Source organism: Gekko japonicus, unplaced genomic scaffold, assembly GCF_001447785.1.
Source record: "Gekko japonicus isolate JY-2015 unplaced genomic scaffold, Gekko_japonicus_V1.1 scaffold622, whole genome shotgun sequence".
Taxonomy (NCBI): Eukaryota; Metazoa; Chordata; class Lepidosauria; order Squamata; family Gekkonidae; genus Gekko; species Gekko japonicus.
In genome coordinates, this window is record NW_015175988.1 from 773,522 (window position 1) to 790,836 (window position 17,315).

The following is a 17,315-nucleotide window of genomic DNA, read 5'->3' on the forward strand; positions in this document are numbered from 1 at the left end:
TGTTCTGTCATGGGGAAAGACTAATAAAAACGTGAGAGCAATTAATAAATGACAGTAAAGAGCAAAAACAGCATCGTTTACTTAATGATTTGTGGACAGTCACTCCAGGCTTTCGCTTTCCTCTTGGCTAAAGCCAGCCAGGCAGGTTCTGTTGACACAGGATTAGCATCAGGGGTAGAGAATCTCTTTGCAACTTCTTTTGCCAAGGGTGATGAGGGAACAGAATCGGAGATCTCCACTGTTCGAGAATGAAGGAAAAGAAAAGAAAAAAGAAAACCCATCAGCACAAATCCGCCTGTCATTATAACTATATGGGCATGGGCACTGCAACGATTTCATCTGGGGGGAGGGGGAGAAGTTGGAGATGACAACAAAATCCACACATGTCAAAGTCCTGCTCTGTGACTGATTCAAGATCAAATTGCAAAAGAGCAGTATATTTTTTTAAAAAACAGGCTTTTTGAAAGCAACAGGTTGCCGGTATCTCCAGTTAAAGGATCTCGGGGAGCTTTTGTTGGAAAGACCCTTCCCAGAACTTGGAGAGCTGCTTCCAACAGGCTGGTCCAAAAGTCTGAATCAATACAAGATCATTTCAAATACACGTTTGCATGGTTTGAAACACTAAAAACTGCCCCCCCCCCGCTATATACATTTCTTTGATATATATTTAGATAATGTCAATATTTAGATAATTATGTTATCATCAATGCATTCAAGCGTATGCAACAAAAACAGGTAGGTCGGGGAAGTGACACTAGAGGCAATACCTGAAGCACTGCCATCTGAAATGGGTTACCATGTGACCTCAAATGTACCTGATCTGACCCCCTTTCTTATATATCACCTCACTGCCAACAAGCTCAGGTAAAACCTTTGTTCAGTGGGGGAGGGTTCTCTTATGTCTTGCTTAAACTAGCCCTGTTCACACGTGACAGTGAGTGTATGCATGTAGGATCATAGGGTTGGAAGGGGCCATACAGGCCATCTAGTCCAACCCCCTGCTCAATGCACGATCAGACTAAACATCCATGACCAGTGTTCATCCAGCCACTGCTTGAAGACTGCCAGTGAGGGGGAGCTCACCACCTCCCTAGGCAGCCAATTCCACTGCTGAACGATTGTTAACTGTAAAAATAATTTTCCTAATATCCAGCTGGTATCTTTCTGCCCACAATTTAAACCCATTATTGCGAGCCCTGTCCTCTGCTGGCAGCAGAAATAGCTCCCTGCTCTCCTTTAGGTGACAGCCCTTCAAATACTTAAAGAGAGCAGTCATGTCCCCCCTCAACTTCTCTTCTGCAGATTGAAAATTGCCAAGTCCCTCAGCCTTTCCTCATAGGGCTTGGTCTCCAGGATCCTGATCATCTTCGTCACTTTCTACTGTACCTTCTCTGTTCTGTCCACATCCTTTGAAGTGAGGCCTCCAGAACTGCACACAGCACTCCAGGTGCAGCCTGACCAGTGCAGTGTACAGCTGGACCATGACATCTTGTGATTTGGACGTTATGCCTCTGTTGCTAACCCCAAGACTATGTTAGCCTTTTTTGCCACTGCATCACACTGACTGCTCATATTTAGCCTACAGTCTACCCATAACCCAAGATCTTGTTCACACACACTGCCACTCAGATGTGTATCCCCTATCCAATATGCATGCTTCTCCATTTTGTTACCTAGATGTAGAACTCTGCACTTATCCTTGTTGAATTGGATCTTATTCACATCCACCAACATGTGCTCACTTTAAAAATGGTTTCAGTTACACATTCAGCTGTACATGTGTTAAATGTACAGCCAGTCTACCCTCTACTGCACTGGTAGTTTTTCCAGCTTTTGTTGTTTGTTTTAAATCAGCAATTGACTTATCACCACAGCATTCAAGCGGGGCCCTGCAGGGAACTTGCAGGAGGGAGCTGCTGTCCCTCCTCTTCTTCAGTGCTGCCTGCACTCGTTCACTGCTTGCTCACTTCCTCTCCTGGAGAAATGAATGATAAGCAGCAGAAGCAAAGACACTTCCTTCTCCGCACCCCTTCTCCCAGCCACTTCTGCTTGTTTCCCTTCTCTCCTTAACTGGCTGGCGGCTGTGGATTGAAGCAGAAACTGTTCTGGCTCATCCTCCTTCCAGCCGCTGCCATGTTGCCTGTCAGCTTTTTCCCCTGCTCCATCCCCACTTGTCTCTCTGCCTGTCTGTCTTCTTCCCCTCTACTATCAACCTCCTGCATCTCTCTGAGATCTGCTTCCTGTCCATTATCTGCACAAGTTCAGACAATGCTTCTCCGTGTTTCAGTTTTTTGTAACCACTCCATTTTTAAAAATATAAATATTATATATTCTTCGGCAAATGTAGGATTCCCCCCAAGATGAATATAGCCCCAATCTGTGGAGTTAAGAATCCACACCTGGGTCCATATTAAGAGTTAGGTGATAATAACAGTGTTACAATCATCTATGTCCTAATTCCTCTGAATTCCCAACTTTTGTATTTAAGTCTGTAGCTCCTTTCATTGCAGAGATACGAGGGAAGGCATATCCCTGAGTTCTCAGGGACTCTTGTCTCGAGGAGAAAGCTCCCTAATCAAGTGTCACTATTTTTTAAAAATAGTATTTTTAAACATTCCATCTTCTCAAAATCTATAGACAGACTCTATCCACCAGGAACTTGCAGTTTACAGTACCTTCTGTACAGAGACTACACTTAAGTCACTCTTAGGTGGCCATCACATAATAAGTTGGTTATTTGAGGAGACTCACTACATCATGGAAGCAATTTTCTCCATACCAGTCTTTCTAGGTGTCAGTGGAGAAAACCACTTCTGTTTTTCCTCACAAGCAACTTCTCATGTGACAACAGCTGCCACACAGAATACTTAAAGGATGTCTCCATATAGCTTCTGTAACATACAAAGCAGCCCTGTAACTCATTTGTGAAATGCCTCCAGTTAGCAGGTGTTACAGTCTCTATGAGGCGGGTCACTGTAATTTAGAAAGCAACTGAGTAGTTTTCAGCTGTCCAGAATGCTCTTCTCCATAGAACTGGAGGACTGGTCCTTGGTCTGTGATGTTCTCCTACAAATGGACCTTGAGCTTGTTTGGAGGTTCTAGCAGGGGAGCGCAGCTATCATATACCCTTGACTGAAGAATGGTACACTCCTTCTATCTGGGATGGTTGTCCTCTTCGACTGAGCGCGCAGCTTCGGGAGGGATGCGCATGGAGCGGTGAGGGACGTAGGAGACACCCACCTAGCCAGCCAGATCAGCCGAATCAACCCTGGCGATCAATGAGGTGACAGATGTCACAGACAGATCGCCCTCACATCCCCTTGGTCTGTGACACAGAGATTATTCTGCTGAAGATTTCCAGTCTCTCTTCTATTCCTTCCAATTGTTTTCTAGCTTATGTTTTATATCTTATTAGCAGCCTCATAGCCCAGCCTAGCTGTCTTTCATCAGAGCTTGGAAACTAAGCAGGGTTGTCCACAGTTCTTGGATGAGAGGGAGGCAAGAGGAAACCACCTCTGCTGATCTCTTGCCTTGAAAACCCCATGGTCCTGGGGTCACCATGAGTCAGTCGTGACTTCATAACAAACAATTATTATTATTATTCCATCTTATTCCCCTCCCCCTTCCCACAAAGGAGCCTGCTTCCTTTACTTAAAAAAAAATATTTATATAGTACATTCTACATACACATCACCCCCCCACACACACCCAAAAAGGAAATTTACTGGGATGTGGTATAAACTTTGAAAAGTAAAGTTTGTAAAAACAAGGACTTAAACAAACAGGAAAAACACCAACAGAAAAGCAGGGCAAGAAGCATATCACTCCACACACAAAAAAAGGAAAAGGAAAAAATAAATATTCTGGGATGTGGAATAAATTTTAACAGTAAAATTCATAAAAACAGAGACTTATACAATCAAGGAAAGTATCAACAGGAAATCAGGGCAGGGAATGTCAACATTACATCTCGAGTTTTGATCAGAAAATTGCCCCCACAAAATATTTTGGAATCTGCCCTATACCACAGGAGAAGGATCTCTTCTACACCCTCCATCCCTGAAGTACCTGGGACCTGCCAACAAGAGAAAACACTCCAAAATCAAATACAGACTAAAGGGGGAAAGGAAGAGGCCACAGCAATGGGCTCACCATCCCAAATTCATATGCAGACGAGGGGAGGAGGGGAAAGGCCATAGAGCCTGCTTCCTTTACTGAAAGCAGATTGCAGATGGACAAATGAGAAGACCAATTTCCTCTGGAAGTTAGTGTCAGGAATCTGCCTATCCGGCACAGAAAGAAAGCCATTTGACAAGAGAATAAGTCCACCTGCTAGAGCCAGAATGTTGTCCTGCAACGAATTTTCAATCCCACCTGGAGTCATAAGAACATAAGAGAAGCCCATGTTGGATCAGGCCAATGGTCCACCCACTCCAACATTCTGTGTCACACAGTGGCCAAAAAGTACCAGGTGCCATCAGGATGTCTCCCAGCAGGGCCAGAACTGCAGAAGCCCTCCCACTGTGGCCTCCCAAGCACCAAGAATACAGAGCATTACTGCATCAGACATAAGAGCATCAGAGAAGCCAATGTTGGATCAGGCCAATGGCCCATCCAGTCCAACACTCTGTGTCACACAGTGGCCAAAAACACCAGGTGTCATCAGGAGGTCCAGCAGCGGGGCCAGGACACCAGGACACTGCCCACTCCTTCCCAACAGCCCCTAAAACCATCCATCACCTTGAAATACAAAGCCCTTTAAAGCCTACACAGGACAGACTGTGCTCTTTCTACCAGTAGGAATTCTCTAAGCCTGCCGAAGCTGACATTTGAACACTGGAGAGATTGGTAGACTTCAAACACTTTGCAGCAGAGATGAAACTTCTGTTTTCTGACTGCACCGACTCATTATATATTAGATGCAATCATTCCAAAATGTGTGGGTTCTGAAATAACACTCAGTGGCTAACATTATAATAAGTATACTAAAATATAAGGAGATTTATGGATTTACTAAGAATTTGTTGCTGTCAAATTAAAAACAAAAAACAAAAGATCACCACTATGGCATCAAAGAGCAGCAGTCCATATAGGAAACCAGGTTTCCAAACGTGGGCTGCTTTCCCTTTAAGCCCAAGGGGCCTCGGCGGTGGGAAGGGGAGGAAATCATCTCTGTCTGGCAGTCCGGCTTCTGCAGTCAATTCTCTCCCTAAACATTCCGTGACAGCCACAACTGGTTGAGCGTTACTGGAGCCCTCTCAGCCCTTCACTCCCTATTGGGCAGGTAAGAATGCTCAGACTCCTCCTTTCCATGTTCAGCCAATCATCTGCTTTGCACAGGGTTAGGGTTAAGTGCCATTATGCTGGAAAAAATGACTAAGGTAGGTTTGTTGGCACTTTTTAAAATGAGCCTCTGTACCAAAGAAATTGTTCTAAATGCTCTAGCTCTGCTACAGATACCCAGAATCCCATTTATGTTGATATCTTCCATCTTTTAAGAGTACACGAGTGAATAATGGGATGCACATTAAAAAAAATTACGCAGGCCCTATTTGTGTTAACCTGCCATGAAATAAAATCTACGTGCTGCCCTCTTCCTTTTATCACTTCGGCATGCTGCTTTTCTATCAGCTTAATCAGTCCCGGAACTTTAAATGCACCTTTTTAAAGAGCCGAACGAAAGGAGACATCATTAGGAGCGTGCAGTCTAGAGACTCAAGGGCTGGAATGCGCTAGAGGGAAGCACGTACTTCTGACACGAGCACATTACTCATTAATGTAACAGCTTTCTCAGCCATCTGCCAGCACCGTGTCCAAGCACATGCTTGTCAGTTTAGCGGGGAAATTAATTTCAAGAGGAATTTTGCCATATTTCAAAAGGGAAAAGAGCTGGACTTTCCCCCAGGGTTTTCCTTTTCCTTCCAAATCCTGACCCTTATTCCAATAAAGCTCTTTACAGTAACGGTTCAGTGAGTTGAGTGTTTTTAAGATATCCAGTTGGTTTATAAGCCTCAGTTTCCTGGGCATGCACGGAACGCAAGCGTCCCACTGTTTCCCCGCACAGTCAGTCGTGCAGAGAGGGTGTTGCAGCTCCTGCAAAGACCAGGATGTAAACAAGCGGTTGCCTGTGGCAAGGAAGAATTGCCTCCAGACCAGATGGAAACATTTTGAAATGGGAAGAGATCCTTTGACAAATGTAGGCAGGCCAGTGGTATATTAGATTTATTGTATATGGCCATTGGCCATTACAATACAATATAATACAAGGTTACATTCAAAGAACACTCATAATTTAAAACATTGCATTCAGGATAAAACTCAACCATACAATTAAAATGTACAGCTAAAATGTCAGGATTGCAACAGTCTGGAATTTTAAAAGCGTGGTATCAATGCTTTATAACTTTATATACTTTACTAAGAGCTGCCTTGGATCTGACCTTCCTAGCTGCAAGTGCAAAAAGCGCTACCTTGTGTGAGACCAAGGGGTTCGTTTCCGACAAAGAAAGATCAACTTTTCACTGTCAGTTAACTTGTGCACTTGGCTTAAAATTCCAGATAGGAATTTAAGGCATCTAAGGTCCGAATATAAAGGATAAATCATTACATAGTGAAATAGAACTTCCACAGAGGTTCTGCATACACAAATGCATTGTTCCTGTGGTTTACTGGAATATCTTCCAGACAGCAATTCAGTGGGCATAGACTGAAAACGAAGTGCGGTAAATGCCGCTCTTAAACTGTGTACTGCAATATCTGTCAAATAGGATGTTCTTGAGTGATCTTTCTTTATCCTTTGGTATCATGGTGCAGATTTTGACTGAGTTATTAGCATGTTATCTAGTAGAGCATCCTCCTTGTATACCCATTGACACAGATCCCGAGTATTCAAGAGGGACCTAAGTAAGTCATCAGGCACAGTATATCGGGAAATAATGTTATGGGCAGGATAGTAAAAACTTTGTTTGCAAATCTGTTTTCCAGAGTGCAGCATGGCACCTAGTGCCCAGATCCACAGAGCCCTTGAACTGGCAACTTGCATTGTGATGCTGGCTTTTAGCATTCCATGGAACAGGGCACAATATAATGTCTGGACAACTTGTGACCCACTCAGCTAAAGACAGTCCATTAGCCACTAGACCAAGGGTGTCAAACCTACAGCCCATGGACCAGAACCAGCCCGCCCAGGCCTTTAATCCGGCCCGGGGGTGAGGCTCTCTTCTCTCCCCCCTCTCCTGCCCATCCTCACTGTTCTGAGCTTGAGCTGCCTTGGATATAGAGAGCTGAGGGTGGGGCTGCCTCTAGAGCAGGAAGCAGAGGGCAGGGCTGCCAAACTTCCCAGTCACTGCTCCTGGCCTCTGTAGTCCTCCTTACAGGTAAGAGCTGGGGGGAGAGACCCTTCTGCTGTGATCCTTGTGCTTTTAAAACTTGCTTTGGAAAATCCCGCTATTCCCCCACCTGTCCAGTTTAGGTAGGCATGTTTTAAGGGCATGGGAGGGGAAAGGTTTGGGATCAGCCAGGATTAAAATATAGAGTTCTATAAACTCAAGGGACTCCAGTTTTGCAGAGAAATATTAGTTTTAACACATACACTCTCCTAATGTGGAGCTCCAATGGAATAACAGCAGAACAAGTGTAACGATTGCACTCTCAGTAAAATTCATATACAACCATTTCCTTTGGAAAGCTTTTTTCCCCCTGATCATCAGCATTTTTAGGAACAAGCTAGATCTGTCTTCAGGATCTGCTAAATGTGGTTGCTGTCAACGAAGAAGCCCATTCTCTCAACACACTGCAAAACTCTCAGAAATGACAAGATGGCCACGTTCATGACATAACATGTGACTCACTAAAAGACCATGTGCTTTGCATGCAGAAGGTATCAGGTTTAATCCCCAGCAACTCCAGCAAGGGTGCGAGCGGTAAGTTAACATGGACACCAGTGCAAGACATCACATTATGTAGTCAAGGTAGAGCTGGATAGAACAACAGTCTGACTCCATACAAGACAGCTTCAAGTTCAGATATTTTGTTGATATGTACTGTATATTTTATTGTATGATTTTCCAGGGCTATTTTTGGGCAGGAACGCACAGGAACAGGGTTCCGGCTGGCTCCCAATTTGACCACACCCAGCAGGAACTCATTAGCATAATAGACCACACCCAATAGCAGAAACTCATTAGGATTGGCTGCATTAGGGGTGTGGCCTAACATGCAAAGGAGTTCCTGCTACAAAAAAAGGCCCTGGGTTTTGACAACAAACAAGGTAAACAGAATAAGAAGAAAAAGGTGGGTGTGGCTGGATGACCACACTTCTGGTAACATGGGGGTGCAGCCTATGCTCTCATGGGTGTGGCTGGATATCCTAATGAGTTTCTGTTGTTGGGTGTGGCCTATTATGCTAATGAGTTCCTGCTGGGCTTTTTCTACAAAAAAGAGCCCTGATTTTAACTTTTTAGTCACTTATTGTATGTTCTTTTTTGTTGCAAGCCACCCTGAGCCCTGCTTGCAGGGAAGGGTGGCCTAAAAATTTAATAAAATAAAAATAATAAATACCTGTCACAGATGTCGGAAGGGTGTTCGATTTTTTTAGTTGTTCTCGCCGTTCAAGCCTTGACATGGCAGTTTCGACTTTCTTCTCCTCTTCTTGGGGTGTGGATTTCGGCAACGAACTTATCCTGCTGATACTGCTGCTTTTATTATCCGGCTGATTGTTTATACTGGCCTAATATAAAATGCAAAAAGAAAAACTATTATGATACAAACTTTTCGTCTAACTTTTAGTGACTTTATGTTATTTACAGTCCACCTTTCCCACTGAGACTCAAGGTGGATTACACAGTGTTACGTCAATAGAAGCAACAGGATGGGACATCCAATAAACAATGCAAGAGGGATCGGACTGCAGAAATCTGAAACAAAGCATAAGCATTTAAACACGACATGTTAAATGATACAGCAATTACATAGTAGGAACATACTTACAGCAACAGACAGTACTTACTATAGTATAGTCCACACTCTCTTACCCTTTATCAAAGCATCTTTCTGAAACATTTCATTAAGTACAGATCTATTATCTGTAAAATAAAGCCCTCCTAAGTAATTCAGTTTTGTATAGTTTGAGAAATGCCAGAAGAGTGGGACCCTTCCTAATCTCATCAGGAGAGCCATTCCATAATGGGGAGGGGGCACAACAGAGAATGCATGTATACAGGTGGTTGTTGATCAACGCTCCCTCTAAGCTGTGGAGTCTTGTGAGCAAAAATTCTACTTTGTGAGCTGCTGGCATTAAAGTTGTGAGCAAGCCATTTGGCTAGTGCATTAATTAGTTGGCTCTGGAGCCCTCCTTCTTGAGCGAAGGCAAAAACATGTAAGCCGGAGGCTAAAAAACTGTGAGCTAGCTCACACTAACTCAGCTTAGAGGGAACACTGTTGATCTTGCCAATTTGCAGAGTCACACCTGAAGAAGACCCTCCTTAGAGGAGTAAAGCTGTTGTGGCAGAGCATGGGGAGAGAGGCAGTCCTGCAGATTTGAGGGACCACGGCCACAAAGCGCTTTGTATATAATAGCTGATTCCTTGAACTGAGTCCGGTAACTGATGGGCAATCAATAAGGTGACTGTAGAATGGGAGTAATACACATGCTCCACCTCTGATAATAACTGAGCTGCAGTATTCTCCACCAACTGGAGTCTTCAAGTGGACTTTGAGGGTAGGCCTATGTAGCATGCATTACAGTAGTCTAGTGTTACCAAGGTGGCCAGATTGGACATGTCATGATAGAGGGCCATTTTGCAGGCTAGACTGAGTTGAAAGAAAGCTTTTTTTTTTTTGCAGCTGCATTAATATGCTTCTCCAGCAGCAGTGATGGATCCCACATCACCCCTAGGCTCTTAACTGAGTCAGGAGGGTCAGCTGAACCCCATCATAAGTGGAAAGCTCAATATCCTTCAAGACCTCTGCCTTTCCAACCAGCATAACTTCTGTCTTGTCTGGGTTCAGTTTAAATTTGTTCATTTTCAGCTATTTGTCCACAGCAGTCAGGCTGCTTAGGTCCTCTACTGAGTCACCAGGGGGGGTTGGATAGAAAGAGACAGAGCTGGGTATCATCAGGATATTGACAGCATCCAATTCCAAAGCTTTGTATGATTTCTCCTAAGGGCTTTAGATAGAAGTTGAATAACATCCAATGGCAACCCTTTGAGTCTAATCCACGAGGAACCATTTAAACCAGTCCAAGGCACATCTTTTGATATCTACTACCTCCAAATGCCTCAACAGGATGGCATGATCTACGGCATCAAAAACTGAAGACAGATCCAGGAGGAGAAACAAAGAAGAAGGAGAAACAAACACCTTTGTCTACACTGAGGCAGAGATCATCAACTAAAGCCATCAGAGCCATCTCTGTCCAATAGTCTGGCCCGAAACCAAACTGAAAAGAGTCCCAAGTGCATTAGTTATCCAAGAAGACCTGGAGTTGGTCTGCTACTGCTCCTTTACTCAATTTGCCTAGAAAGGGCAGATCAGATACTAAGCAATAATCAGACACATCATTTTTCTGTGGGAATGGTTACTGAACCATCTCTTTGAGTGGCTAAGGAAAGGAGCTAGTTAGTAACTGTTTTATGATAAACATTAAGGACACCAAACTGTTATTGTAATTTTTAATTTACAGCCCTCCTATTGATTCAAGGGTCCCGTTGACAGCAGACCATATAAAATAGTTTAACAACTGTAAAACACAACAGTAAAATATAGTTCCACAAAACCCTAAAAATAGCAAGAAAAAACAAACAAACCTTCCTTAGTTGCCAAGAGCTCAGCTGAAGGACAAGGCCTTAGTCTGTTTTATAAAAGTTTTGATAATCTGTTCCAGGTTCTCTCCATTTCTACCTGGCCTTCCCAACTGTCTGGCGCTGCTTTCATTTTGGCTACTGTGCATTTCGACTGGCCCAGCCCCTCATCCTAGTTATTTCATTTATTTATTTACTTACATTATTGATAGTCTGCCTGAAACAAGGCAAAAAGTATTGGGCATGATATGTCAAATATGGAATCACACAATATAACAAGAGCAGAATACACACAACAAATAATACATACCACATGCAATACTGTTCCCTTTGTAAAGTGCCTTCCTGAGCTATTCTCTTCTAGTACAGCCCTATTACCTTTATTAAAATGCCCTGCTGAACCATCCTGTTTACTGTAGTTTGCGGAATGACAGAAGTGTGGGCAGGCCATCCCACCAGGCAGGTCATTCCACAAGGTGGGGGCCACAGCAGAGAATGCACATGTATGGGCACTTGTTGATCTTACCAATTTGCAGGGTGGCTAGGGTTGCCAAGTCACCTTCTTTTTGCGGCAAGGGAGGCTTCGTCCTGTTCTGAAATATTCTCGCGTGTGCATAGCACGCGCGTGCCGTGATGACACCGCCCGGAAGTGACGTAATCACACTGGGCACGTCGCAGGGCGCTGCTCTAGCAATCACCCTAAAAACTCTATGGTACCATAGAGCTTTCAGGGCGATTGCTAGAGCATCGCCTGGCGACATGCCCAGCATGATTACGTGACTTCTAGGCGACATCATCGTGCCGGGCATGTCAGCCTGATTTGGCCACTTCGGGGGTGGGGTTCCCCCTGCCGGCCGGATCCGGACCGGCAGATTGGGGGCTCTTTCAGCGGGGGGAATCCCCGTCCCCCGGGGGGACTTGGCAGCCCTAAGGGTGGCACCTTCTGAAGGTTTTGTTCAGATGAGTGAAGTTATGTCATATTGGGCACCACCTTAAAAGTACAGGCAAAAGCAGTTTCTGAAGTTAGAAAAATCCCTCTTCCCAATGATTACCCTAGTGAAGACTGCAGTCCGGCAGAGGGTTAGGCTAACTCAAGTTCATTCACTGATGGCAGTTGAATTCAGCCCCTGAATTCAACAAAAACCATCTGTGATGGGTCGGTGCCAGGCCCAGGCCAGTGAACATTCTAGTGCCACAGAAGATTGGTGGTCATTGGGGAAAAGCGGTTGCTTTAGTTACCTAGCTGGAGGCTTTCTTATTGCAGCCAGAATTGAATGTGGTTCTTGTCCTCTTCAAGGACAGGAAGGAAGGTGACAGAAAATATAACAGATATAGTTAGATGCATTAGTGGTTATATTTTATTGTGTCTTATCCACTTTGCAGTAGTGGGAGATTAGAAATCAAGGAGTGGAAGAAGCAGGGAGATGAGGAGAGGAAGAGGAGGGGTGGGATTGTATGAGAGGATATTGAGGGTTGGGCCTCCTCAGCTGCCTTGATATGGTGACAAAGTTCACACAGAGCCAGAAGGGGCCAGATGCTGTTGGTGGGACGGATTACAGTGAGTTGTGATCACCTCAGGGGACTGCCTACCATGGCTGCTGGGTGCCATAATTAGGGAGGAACATATCCATGAGCCCAAGACATGAATTTGTGTGCTTTTGGTTGGGATGGGGAGCAGATAATCGAAGACAGACACATTTAAAATATAACAACTGAAAGGAAACCACTCCTCAAATTTTTACTGGTTTCTATTTATTATAACCCTTGTATCATTTGCATAAACATGGGGTATGATGCTCTGTCGTATGTCGACACAATTGCTTTTATTTTGTGACATCTTTTTCAATACTTTGGGGGATTTTTAATCAGGCATTGTGGAAAAGACCAACTCGCTGCTCACACTCACAAAGGAAGAAGAAGAAGAGATTGGATTTATACCCTGCCCTAATCACTACCCGAAGGAGTCTCAGAGCGACTTACAAACTCCTTTCCCTTCCCCTCCCCACAACAGACACCCTGTGAGGTAGGTGGGGCTGAGAGAGCTCTTGACAGAAGCTGCTCTTTTTCAAAAACAGCTCTTATCAGAACTATGGCTTGCCCAAACCAGGTGCAAGTGGAGGAGTGGGGAATCAAACCCGGTTCTCCCAGATTAGAGTCCGCGCACTTAACCACTACACCAAATTTAGACTCTACCTGACTTGCTTTCCAGTCTCTGAGCACTCCATTTTGATTGTATACTACGAAAAAGTGCCTACTGCCAACTACATGAAGTATTTCCATATCATCCACATTGAGTTTGTGTGTTAAAAATGTCAGGAACCCTGAAGTCTGAGGTACTCACATTTTCTTTAGCCAGTTTCTCGGCTTGCTTGGCTTCCCTGGCTTGCCTCCTCTCCTCCCTCGTTGCTTGCTGCTCTCGGAAACCCTTCTGCTTTTGCAGGGCCAGCGTAATCCAAAGCGGCTGTGCAGATTCCACTTTTTCCATCAGCTTGGAGCCATCTATGGAGTGCCTGCTCTGTAGAACAGGCCGTTCTAGAAGACAAAACAAAACACTAAAACTTTGGTGGTGGCGAATGGAAAGAAAAAGTTCGCCCTGAATTCTACCAAGGGTGCGTGGCTTAGCTTGTGGTCTCCTAGCAGGGGCAGACTGGGACAAGTGGCCCTTGAGGTGCCGTGTCCTACATCCATTGTCTTTGTCACCATATCAAGGCATAGTCTGATCTGAGAGGACCCTGTGGCACTGCCAGCACCTCAAAGGCAGCTTGGCTCAACTTTCTCCTGGGGCCAGCAGCCCTCCAGGAACACTCCCGATAAAAGAAAGGGCCTGTCTTCACCTGTCTCCTAGCGTGCCATTATGATGTTGCACACTTCTGGTGAATGGTCTACAATGCACTATTTTCATCCATGTCTAGTGTTTATGGTGTCCTGAAATACAGGTGTACCTAAATTTCATCTTACTTTCTGTTGTTTTAAATGTTTCCCCCCCTTCTTTTTAAATGTTTATTTTTATTTCTTTAGGAAGTGCTCATGTAACTTTTTAAAATGAATAGGAACAACAATTCTGGCCATCACTAACATGTCTACTTCTACTGCCATATTGAAACTCTGACATTTTGTGAAACATTTTACTTCCTTCAAAACACTCTGTGGGATGGAAGGAAGCGCTGTATAGCCCGACCTCATCTGATCTCAAAAGCTAAGCAAGGTCAGTACTTGGATGGGAGACCACCAAGGAAGACTCTGCAGGGAAAGGCAATGGCACCCACCTCTGCTTCTCCCTTGCCTTGAAAGCCCCCTGCTGGAGTTGCCATAAATTGACTGTGATTTGATGGCACTTTACACACACACACACACACACACACACACACACACAACTGTGTACTCCCCTTTCTGAGTCCTGATTTCTTTCCTCCCAAACTTCAAGGTGGGGCCTGAGATTATCCCAGAATTACAACTGATCTCCAGATTACCAAAATCAGTTCCCCTGGATAAAATGGTGATTTCAGAGGGTGGACTCAAATGGCATCGCACACCCACTGGGTTCCCTGCCCTCCCCAAACTCCATCCTCACTAGGCACCATTCCCAAATCTGTGGGGATTTCCTAAAATGGAGTTGGGTCACCATAATCTCTCCTGAAGCAAACTGACTGGCTGCACTGCACAGCTCTTCCCCACTACCGCCACGTATGCGAGGATGGGATATCTGCTAGTGGTTGAAGCAGGTTTACCACAAAATAGCACTTGTAAAGTTCAATCCCCCCCCTTTTCCCCTTGATTCTCAGCTTGACCGTACATGTCCCGCATAATACTTGGATGATACTTCAGTACTGCTGACTTTTTCAAAAGTTTGTTAACCATTCTTTGCATCCTTAGATCTCAATGCAAGGTGGCCTAGAAATGTCAAAACTTGTTTTATCTGTGAGTGCTCAACACTTCCGTCTATTTCTGGAAAGCGTGGGGGGTTAATTTTGGAGTTATTTGATGCACTATTTTGGGAAACTTGGGTGAACTTTCAGGTTTGTCAGTGTTCCATGCTATCGAGAACAAAGTCAAGAAGTCCAAAACGGAGTGGTCCAAAGAAAGGACTCCTCCTCAACCGCGCAATACGTTTTGGAAGTCACAGGGGCTCTAGTTCCACATGGAACTGCTCTGCAAGCATGGGCTTCCCTGTGAAATTTAAATGGATCAAGTAACTCTACTGCACATAAGCAAAGGGAAAATGTCACTAAGAGGAGGGCAGGGAGCTGTTCCTGTTGACAGCAGAGGATACATGGGGTTAAATTATAGGTGGAAAGGTATCAGCTGGATAATGGGGGGAGGGATTACAATAAGAGTAGTTCCGCAGTGAAATTGGCTGCCTAGGGAGGTGGTGAGCTCCCCCTCACTGGCAGTCTTCAAGCAGTGGCTGGACAGACACTTGTGTTTGGTGTAATGGTTTGGTGTAGTGGTTAAGTGCGTGGACTCTAATCCGGGAGAACCGGGTTTGATTCCCCACTCCTCCACTTGCACCTGGCTGGATGACCTTGGGCAAGCCATAATTCTGGCACAGCTGTTTTTGAAAAACAGCAGTCTCTGTCAGAGTTCTCTCAGCCTCACCTACCTCACAGGGTGTCTGTTGTGGGGAGGGGAAGGGAAAGGAGTTTGTAAGCTGCTCTGAGACTCTTTTGGGTAGTGAAGGGCGGGGTATAAATCCAATCTTTTCTCTCTTCTCTCTTGTTAGGGGTGCTTTGGGCTGATCCTGCATTGAATAAGGGGTTAGACTAGATGGCTTGTATGGCCTTTTCCAGTTCTATGAATGAACACAGCTCACCCCTCTACTGAAATAAGCAGAGAAGACCTGCGTGCTCTGAGTCTACATCCCAGCATGGGGCCCAGTATTTGGGTAATGAGGTTTGTGGGAATGGGTGTACCCTGACAAAAAATGTTTTTGACATTAAGAGTTGTATAGCTCAGCCTCCTCGATATTTGTGTATCTTTAATGAACTACCCAACACGAATGAAGAAAGCTTTGCTTCTTTCTTAAAAGCTTCGCTACTTAACAATTATAGAGTCCTACTTACATGTTTTACACAAATCTGACTTTACATAAATTTGAATTTTCATTGGCACCTGCCAAATATGGTTCCAACAGCATTTCCTCTTTGTGAATTACTCTGTGCACAAAGGGCTGACTTATGCAGTGGTTCCACATTTCCTCCATGTGGGCATGCTCATATTTGTCCATAACCATGTGAACATGGGCTGGAACCACATGTGTATCTGGTCACATGCATTTGCTACAAATCTTACTATTGCCGAAGCCTCAAAAGGGGCTATCAGGATCCCAGAGATGGTGTTCATGTTTGTAGACATATCAATACATAGAACGTATGTCTCTGGTTCATCTGCTGGCTCCCCCACGCACACATGGACAAGCACAAGCCTGAAGACATTTTCACATAGGAAAATGTGAAGTGGCCCTTATTGGAACAGGGTTCTCTCTAGAGCAGATTCCCATATGCATGCACACTGGATAAATCAAGACCGAATGTGCAAATTGCCTCCACTGGAAACCATTTTGTTTGCAGTGATGCAAGATGAGTCTTGTAAAGTCTGACTTGCTTTTTTCTTGAAAATCATCACTTGATGTGACAGTAACTAAAGATAAGCTGATGTTTGTGAACTCACATTTAAGAGTAAGCATAAAGAAAACAGGCCCGGAACAGTAAAGGGCAAATAAAATAAAAATAATAATATATTGGTGCTTAAGACTCTCTGGCTCATGTAAGACTTGAACTTCCACCTACCTCTTTTCAGTGGCTCTGGCTTCTTCTCGGTTTTTTCTCTCCAGGGCATGGTAATGGATGGGAAAAACGACTTCTTCTCCCTAGACTCCTCCTCCTCGTTCTTGCCTTCATCATGAGTTTGGGAAAGCAGAGAGCTGCCTTTCACCTCTGCTCTTCTCCAACAGGCGTCAGGTTCAGTTTTAGCCACCCTCGGGCCAACCGGTTCAGTTAAGTGAGATCGGCGCATTTTTGAGAGAGGGGATGAAGGTGGGGTTTGGCTGGTGGGCTTTGGAGCTAAGGCCGGCTTTTGTTGGAGTGGGGATTTACAGACGGGTTTCTCTTGACTAGGTGCCGACCCCTGAACACTAGCTGTTGGACACACTGGGGCAGCCGTGGTATAGTTTTGATTCACATTAGTTGGAGTGTCCTTTGCAGAATGAACAACAGTCTCCTTTCTCTCTTGGCCAGGGGATTTGCTTTCTTTCAAAAATATATTATTTGCATCTTTTTCGTTTTCCGGGGTCACAAGCGGGGAAGGCACACCATCGAAACTATCTCCTGCACTGTATCTTTTCTTCTTCTTCTGCTCTGCCTGCTGATCATAGTTAAAGCGCACTGAATAGTTTGTCCTCCGTAGTTTGACTCCAAACGGAGAAACGTTCTCTTCTCCGTTTGGTGACCCTCTGTCCACTTTCCTCACACCAACACTTTGCAGAGATTGAACAGTTTCTGTCTGGGGCGATTCTTT

The 17,315-nt window shown here is 44.6% G+C and overlaps 1 protein-coding gene across 1 annotated transcript in view; it reads right to left on the bottom strand.

Annotated features, from left to right (window-relative positions):
- The window catches only part of KIAA1211 (KIAA1211 ortholog), a 41,403-nt gene continuing 24,088 nt past the window's right edge, over positions 1-17,315 (bottom strand). The window contains exons 6-9 of the mRNA XM_015426322.1: positions 16,589-17,311; positions 13,144-13,334; positions 8,560-8,728; positions 1-238 (exon numbers count right to left, since the gene is read on the bottom strand). Of these exons, the coding sequence (XP_015281808.1) occupies positions 78-238; positions 8,560-8,728; positions 13,144-13,334; positions 16,589-17,311 (1,244 nt within the window). The 3' untranslated portion in view covers positions 1-77. The remainder of the gene's footprint in view (positions 239-8,559; positions 8,729-13,143; positions 13,335-16,588; positions 17,312-17,315) is intronic.